This window comes from Acanthisitta chloris, unplaced genomic scaffold (genome assembly GCF_000695815.1).
Source record: "Acanthisitta chloris isolate BGI_N310 unplaced genomic scaffold, ASM69581v1 scaffold11659, whole genome shotgun sequence".
Classification (NCBI taxonomy): domain Eukaryota; kingdom Metazoa; phylum Chordata; class Aves; order Passeriformes; family Acanthisittidae; genus Acanthisitta; species Acanthisitta chloris.
Genome location: NW_008690862.1, coordinates 1363 through 8876, shown reverse-complemented (window position 1 = coordinate 8876; position 7514 = coordinate 1363). Strand labels below are relative to the sequence as shown.

Here is a 7514-nt window from a genome sequence, read left to right as displayed (position 1 = left end):
AAATCCTGCTGCAGAGTTCAGTGTGTCACCACTGTGTTTTGCCTGTTGTTCCAGGATTCCCTAACTTGTTCCAATCAAACCTACAATATCAACCTGTACCTGGTTGAGACTGGCCAAAGGCTGTTGGATACCACAATTACCTTCACCCTGGAGCAGGGAGGTGCCAAGCCACAGCAGGTGAGCAGGGAGAGGTTGTTTCAGCCCTGAGGTGGTTTGGCAGATGGGTAGAGCCCTTCAGGCAAGGGGAAAAGCAGGATGGGGCTTAGTGCAGCACACTGTGTGCTCTGGTGTCACCTGAGTTCTGTTTTCCCTAAGAAAATGATGTGATCCTTAACCTCACTGTTCTCCTTGCTGGTTTTTTTTTCCTCCCAGCTCTACATCCAGGTGTTCCTGAAGAAGGATGACTCTGTGGGCTATCGAGCCTTGGTGCAAATGGAAGACCACATGCTCCTGTTCCTCCAGCAGCCAGGTAGCTTCCACACACAGCTTCCTCCACTTCTAGCAGTGACCAGCAGAAAATTCCAAGTCCTAAAGGATTAAATTTGTCACTGGAAACTGACAGAATGAAAGACACAGGAGACTTTGACCCTCACAAGACATCTCACCTGAGCAAACAGTTCAGCAATGTTCTTGCTGTAGGCAGAGCCTGTGAATTTTGGGGGGTTCCTGCAGATTTCAGAACTCTTTGAAGGGTGAGAGTTTAAGTCCTGGTGTAGATCTGCCTCAGTTTCTTCAGGAATGATACAGCTTGTTAATTTGCAGAAAGGGTTGACAGTGACATGGATTTTCTGGGGTGGTGAAGGAATCCAGGAGATCACACTGTGAATCTTTGGCTGTAAACAAACTTAATGACTGTAACCTTTTAAAACCCCAAATTACTTGGACTGATCCTGTGGTTTTCTTCCCAAAAGTGGCTTTGGTTGCATAAAGTATTAATCTTTTATGAAATAGCTAATTACTATTAGATAGTGACCCACTATTTTGCCTTTCATTAAGAAGTGATTTGCATCTGAAGAGCCACTGGAACATACTCCTGGATGGAGTGAGTGTGTTCGCAGGTATGAAGTTGATTTTTCCAATATTCTGCCCCTGTTTTTTTCCAGGAAAAGTTGTGTGGAGTAGAGAGGAGTCACTAGCAGAGGTGGTGAGCTTGGAGATGGTGGATCTGCCTCTGACAGGGGCCCAGGCTGAGCTGGAGGGAGAGTTTGGAAAGAAAGCAGGTGAGCTTAGCAAGGACATCTGAGAGTTTGAATTTCTTCCTGTAGAAGATGTATTTATTGTTTCCTGTTTACTCTGAGCTGCTGAATTCAAATCTCTACCGGTGGCAGTTAAAATGAGCAGAAATAAACCCTTTTCTGTCCAAACTGTTGAAGTCCAATGCCAAGTGCAGATGACATGAGCACATTACACTGTCCAGTCAGCAGTGCTGGGAGGGATTTTGGCCATCTCTTCTGTATGTTTCCTTTGACTCTTTCTGGAAGACTCATTTCCAATAGCCTTTTTTTGTTTTTTTTGCTTTGTTTTGTCTTTCCTTGCTGTCCTGGATGCAGCCATTCAAGGTAACCTCACTGCATGCAGTGTGTCCTGCCCCTGACTAATGCTTCCTGGTGCCACTGGTCCCCTCTGCTTGCTCTCCTCAGGGGCGAACAGACTTCAAGTCTGGTGTTTTGGTTACTTCAAGCTAAATATAAGCCCTGATAGGGCAGAATTAAGTGGGTTTTTACTTCAGGGGCTTCTCATGCTCTGAGTATTGAGTGCAGAGGGAAGTGCAGCCCTCAGAGGTGGGTGAGGTTTAGGTGAGCACTTGCTGTGTGTGTGCCAAAAGAAGCCCAAAGTCCTGTGCATGAAGGTGTCCTGTGCAGCTGTGGGATGAGTGTGAAGTGGGAGAAGGTTGGTAAATGCCACAGTCTGTCATAGAAATGGTAACTATAACTTATTTCAGATTGGGAGGCAAAGAGTTACCCTAGGTTTGTGCATGGCAACATTCCTGGCCAACACCATAATTCCAGTTGTGGGGTGGGACATGTGTTTTCCCTCCTGTTGTCACTCTCGGTGTCACTTGCAGATGGTTTGCTGGGGATGTTTCTGAAGAGACTGTCCTCCCAGCTCATCCTGCTGCAAGCCTGGACTGCTCACCTGTGGAAGATGTTCTATGATGCCAGGAAGCCCAGGAGCCAGATTAAGAATGAGATCAACATTGACAACTTGGCCAGAGATGAGTTCAACCTCCAGAAAATGATGGTGATGGTCACTGCCTCAGGAAAGGTGAGGAAGTCAGGGTAGGAATCTGTGTCTGGACTGTAGCAAAGAGTCTCAGCTCTGAATTCCCTGATTTTAGCCAGGTTTGGGCAGAATGAGGTGAGAAGATGCACAGAATGTTTTGTGGTGGCTTCAAAGAGGGACTGAGCCTCTTCTCTCTTTGTTGTGTCCCAAAGAAAGATGCAGTACTTGAATGTGAGAGATGTGTTTCTCTAAACTTTGCCTTTCCTGTGTCTCTTTGCTCAGCTTTTTGGCATTGAAAGCAGTTCTGGCACCATCCTGTGGAAGCAATATCTGAGGAATGTGAGACCAGGCTCCTCCTTCAAGCTGATGGTGCAAAGAACAACAGCCCATTTCCCACACCCCCCTCAGTGCACTCTGCTCGTGAAGGACAAGGTCAGGCCCTTTTCCCTGCCCCTCCACGGGCTTAGCATGGAAATCTGCCCTTGGAAAGGCATCACCTGGTTATCCCTGACGTGGGGGTGGGAGGAGAGAGAGATCTGAAGGGAAGCAGAGAAACAAGCCTAAAAACCTTCAGAATGATCATGGTTTTGGTGGACAGATGTGGAATAGAGAATATGGGTGTCCAAGCAGAAGATTTTCAGGATGGAATAGCTGAATCCAGGGAGAAAAACACCTCTTTTTTTCTGCCTTAATAAAAGTTTTTCTTCTTGTTTGTTCTTCAGGAAACCAAAATGAGCTTTCTGTATGTCTTTAACCCCATCTTTGGGAAGAAAAGCCAAGTTGCTCCCCCTGTTCTGAAACGTCCAATCCTCCAGACTCTGCTCCTGCCTATTATGGATCAAGACTATGCCAAAGTCCTGCTCCTGATTGATGATGAGTACAAGGTAAATTGCTTTGCCTGGAGGCAGTTTTCTTCATAGTCTGGTTAATTATTCCCCTCCTTTTTGGAGCAAGATAGAAAAAATGCCATTGGGTCACATTTCACATGAAAATATGAGGTTATTCTGGTAAGACAGATCTCATCCTGATAGAGGCATGCTTGAAGTAATCTTTCTGGTTCATTTTGGGGGTTTTTTTTGTTGTTTTCTTTTTCTGTGTCAGTTGGTTTTAACCTGTGTTTCAATTCTTCTTTTCCAGGTCATACCTTTCCCAGCCACTAAAAATGTCCTGCGCCAGTTAGAAGAAATAGCTCATTCCATCTATTTTTATCTAGTTGATGCTGAGCAGGGAAAACTCTCTGGATTCAGGCTGAAAAAGGTATGGAAGTCTAATCATTACAGTCCAAGTGACATCACCTTCCTCAGTGTCCTCTGGATAATGATAGATCTCTGTTTAGCTTATGGAGTTTTGCTCAGAATAGCCTCAAAATGTGCCTGAGGAACTTTTTAGATTCAAGAGCAGAGATCTCAGTGGGGGAGCTGGTGTCTGTTGAGGGCAAGATCAAACCTCCCACATGCTTTGTCCTTGCAGGACCTGACCACAGAGGAGAGCTGGGAGGTGGTGATCCCCACGGAGGTGCAGAGGATAGTGTCTGTGAAGGGGAAGAGGTCCAACGAGCACGTGCACTCGCAGGGCCGCGTGATGGGAGACCGCAGTGTCCTCTACAAGGTGCTGGACAACCTTCTGTTGGCTTTCTGTTGTTGCATTATCCCATGGGAACATCTCAGGACCATTTCCAGGCACTAGGAACCTGTTCAAGGCCAGGTTGGATGAAGCCTTGAGCAATCTGCTCTGGTGGGAGGTGTCCCTGCCCAGGGCAGGGGTTGGGGCTGGGTGATCTCTAAGCTCCATTCCAACCCCTGAACATACTGTGATACACTCTGCTGAGATTAACTATTCTGTGCTGCCATGTTTCCCCATAATCCTCAGTAGAAGATGCTAATTTTGGTGGAGATTTCTATTCTAAAGGGTTTTCCTGCAGCAGTTCAGTCAAACACCTGATGTTGGGGAAATAGCTGCTTGATTCCTTTAGGTGATTTGTGCTAATAACTGTTCATTACATGCCCAGGGGCAGATGAGCTGCAGAACTGAGGTGCCTGTGGCACTAGGGTGGGGTCTGAGTTGTTTCTCTTTGCCTCCAGTCCCTGAATCCCAACCTGCTGGCTGTGGTGACAGAGAGCACAGATACACACCACGAGCGCACGTTCATCGGGATCTACCTGATCGACGGGGTCACAGGCAGGATCATCCACTCCTCAGTGCAGAAGAAGGCCAAGGGACCTGTCCACATCGTTCACTCAGAGAACTGGGTGGTGGTAAGGACTTACTCTTGTCTTGCTCTTTACATTTGGGTGGTCAGGGCAGATCCTGAGCCTGCATGGAGGAGCTTTTTGACCATTCTCTCAGTTCCTGCTCCCTCTGCATTATTGACTCTGCTTGGCTCAGATTCAGATTAGATGTTAGGAAAATTTTCTCCCTGCCAGGATGTTCAGGCACTGGAATATTGCCCAGGGAGGTGGTGGAGCCACCATCCCTGGAGATGTTTAAGAGGTGTCTGGATCTAGTGCTGGAGGATCTGGTTTAGGGGTTCCAGCAGTGACAGTTAATGATTGGACTTGATGATCTAAGAGATCTCCTCCAGCCTTGGTGATTCCATGACTCTATGCTCCTGAACCTCTCCCCTTACTGCAGTACCAGTACTGGAACACGAAGGCTCGTCGGAATGAGTTCACTGTGCTGGAGCTGTACGAGGGCACAGAGCAATACAATGCCACAGCCTTCAGCTCCCTCGACCGCCCCATCCTGCCTCAGGTTCTCCAGCAATCCTACATCTTCCCTTCTGCCATCAGTGCCATGGAGGCCACCATCACCGAGCGCGGCATCACCAGCCGCCACCTGCTCGGTAGGTACCTGATCAAGGGGTTTGTGCCACCTGCACCAGCACTGGAGTCCAAGCAAAATGCAGTTTGCTGCCAAAAGTGATGCCTGTGGCATGTCCTGGACTCCTGCAAGTGCAAGGAGAAGCACCCAGAGAGCATTTCTGTTGGCTGTTAGAAAATGCTGTCAGAAATGGCTGTTGGGTGTCAGAGGATGTGCCAGACTCTGTTCCGTGGTGCTCAGTGACAGGGTGAGGAGCAGTGACCATAAACTAACCCACAACAAGTTTCACCTCAACGTAAGGGAGAACTTCTTTCCATGGAGGGTGGTAGAGCACTGGAACAGCTGCTACCCAGGGAGGGCATGGAATCTCCTCTGGACACATCCCAGACCCACCTGGACACATCCCTGTGTCACCTGCTCCAGGTGACCCTGCATTGGCAGGGGTTTGGACTGGATAATCTCCAGAGATCCCTTCCAACCCTAAGGATTCTGTGAGTTTTAAAATGCTTTTCTTTTGATGCACAGTTGGGCTTCCCTCTGGGGCAATCCTGTCCCTTCCTAAGGCTCTGCTGGATCCTCGGCGCCCAGAGATCCCCACGGAACAGAGCAGGTGAGGAAAGCACAACCACCACTCCTGGGCTGTGAAGAGGGATGGATTTTGTGTGTAATACAGTGGTGTGAAGTGGAACAACTTGTGCTGGATGGATTCAGGACAGTCTTTGCATGGAATGAAGAAGGGAGGTTGGTTCAGGTCAGAGCTTGGACTCGGTTTTAGAAGTCTTTTCCAGCCTAAATGATTGTGTGATTCTGTTCCCAGTCAGTGACAATGGGAGACATTTGTCTGTGATACAGCAGGTCAGTCATTAAAAAACAGCTTGTCTGCTCTGTTAAGAAGCAGCAGAATAGTTGAATATTTTAGAATTACACTTGTAAAACTTGAGAAGCCTGAGGAGGCTGCTGCAGCGTAGCCTAACCCAGCTGATGTGTTTGATTTTCATCCTGCACCAAAAATGAATCTGCACTGGGAAAAGCTTCGGGTCAGCCTGAGCTAATCAGACTAGGAGACCGAGATGTTATCCCCTCGTGCTGTTTGATTGGGATTTGACTTCTCTTTCAATGCCTTTCAGAGAGGAGAACCTGATTCCATACTCCCCTGATGTGCAGATCCATGCTGAAAGGTTCATCAACTACAACCAGACCATATCCAGGATGAGGGGGATTTACACAGCTCCCTCTGGCCTTGAGTCCACGTGTTTGGTGAGTGCAGGGCCGAGGCCTCAGTGTGGACACTTGGAGTTTGGGGGTAGGTCCAGACCCACAGCCTGTGGCAGGGAGCTCTGTAATTCCCATAATGTGGGACAATATGAGCTTGAACATTCCTTCTTGTAAGGAGAGCTCTAACCCTGAGTGGCTGATTTAGATGTCTGATGCTCCAAGCTGCCTCACAGCTCATCCTCTCACCCTGCAGGTTGTTGCCTATGGCCTGGACATCTACCAGACCCGTGTGTACCCCTCGAAGCAGTTTGATGTCCTCAAGGATGACTATGACTATGTGCTGATCAGCAGTGTCCTCTTTGGGCTGGTCTTTGCCACCATGATCACCCTGAGTGGCTGATTTAGATGTCTGATGCTCCAAGCTGCCTCACAGCTCATCCTCTCACCCTGCAGGTTGTTGCCTATGGCCTGGACATCTACCAGACCCGTGTGTACCCCTCGAAGCAGTTTGATGTCCTCAAGGATGACTATGACTATGTGCTGATCAGCAGTGTCCTCTTTGGGCTGGTCTTTGCCACCATGATCACCAATGGCTCAGGTTAACCGTGCCTGGCGCTAGGGCTGTGGCTGGAGAAGGCAGCTGGGATGGGCACTGGCTGGAGATCTGCACCCTGTGCTGCTACAGAGATGCAAACATCTGTTTTACATTTTGCTGGAAGATACCTGTGAGGAAAAGCAGCAGCTGGTGGAACAAAACACACATTGCCTACGTGTCTCCCATGAGGAGAAGTGGAAGAGAGTCTGTTCTGACTGAAAAAGAACCTCCCATACCTCCCTTAAAGCCCTAAAATCCCATTGTCTCCCTGATGCTGGTGAAAATAACACTAAGGACATGTGTCTTCTCCACGCTCACAGCTGTGGCTCACATCTGGACAAGAGGAGGGGTGAGGGTTGTTGGGGCTGTGCTCTGAGTGCTGGAGTGGGTAAGGTGTGAGCTACTGTGTGTGAGGCCTGAGGAGGAGGAGACATTGGGTCTTTTAGATAGGAGAAAGGTTAAAAATCATGTGGGTGTCAGTGGGAAACAGCCTCATGGAGTCACTTGAAGCTGCAGGGCCGTGGGAGGAATTTGAATGTAAAGTCTCTCCATATTCTGTATTTATTTTGATGAGAACATCACTTCCTTCCCATCTGTTTTTAAATTTCCCTGTAGTTTCTGTCCAACACTGGCGTTAAGTTGTCCTGGCTCAGGACAAGGA

General features: G+C 48.3%; 1 protein-coding gene across 1 annotated transcript in view; it reads left to right on the top strand.

Annotated features, from left to right (window-relative positions):
• The window catches only part of EMC1 (ER membrane protein complex subunit 1), a 10433-nt gene extending 3554 nt beyond the window's left edge, over window positions 1-6879 (top strand). The window contains exons 9-21 of the mRNA XM_009081999.1: window positions 55-177; window positions 373-469; window positions 1104-1220; window positions 2066-2265; window positions 2506-2655; window positions 2946-3107; window positions 3361-3480; window positions 3694-3831; window positions 4305-4478; window positions 4855-5065; window positions 5569-5653; window positions 6171-6300; window positions 6712-6879. Of these exons, the coding sequence (XP_009080247.1) occupies window positions 55-177; window positions 373-469; window positions 1104-1220; window positions 2066-2265; window positions 2506-2655; window positions 2946-3107; window positions 3361-3480; window positions 3694-3831; window positions 4305-4478; window positions 4855-5065; window positions 5569-5653; window positions 6171-6300; window positions 6712-6861 (1857 nt within the window). The 3' untranslated portion in view covers window positions 6862-6879. The remainder of the gene's footprint in view (window positions 1-54; window positions 178-372; window positions 470-1103; window positions 1221-2065; window positions 2266-2505; window positions 2656-2945; window positions 3108-3360; window positions 3481-3693; window positions 3832-4304; window positions 4479-4854; window positions 5066-5568; window positions 5654-6170; window positions 6301-6711) is intronic.
• The last annotated feature ends 635 nt before the right edge of the window (window positions 6880-7514 follow it).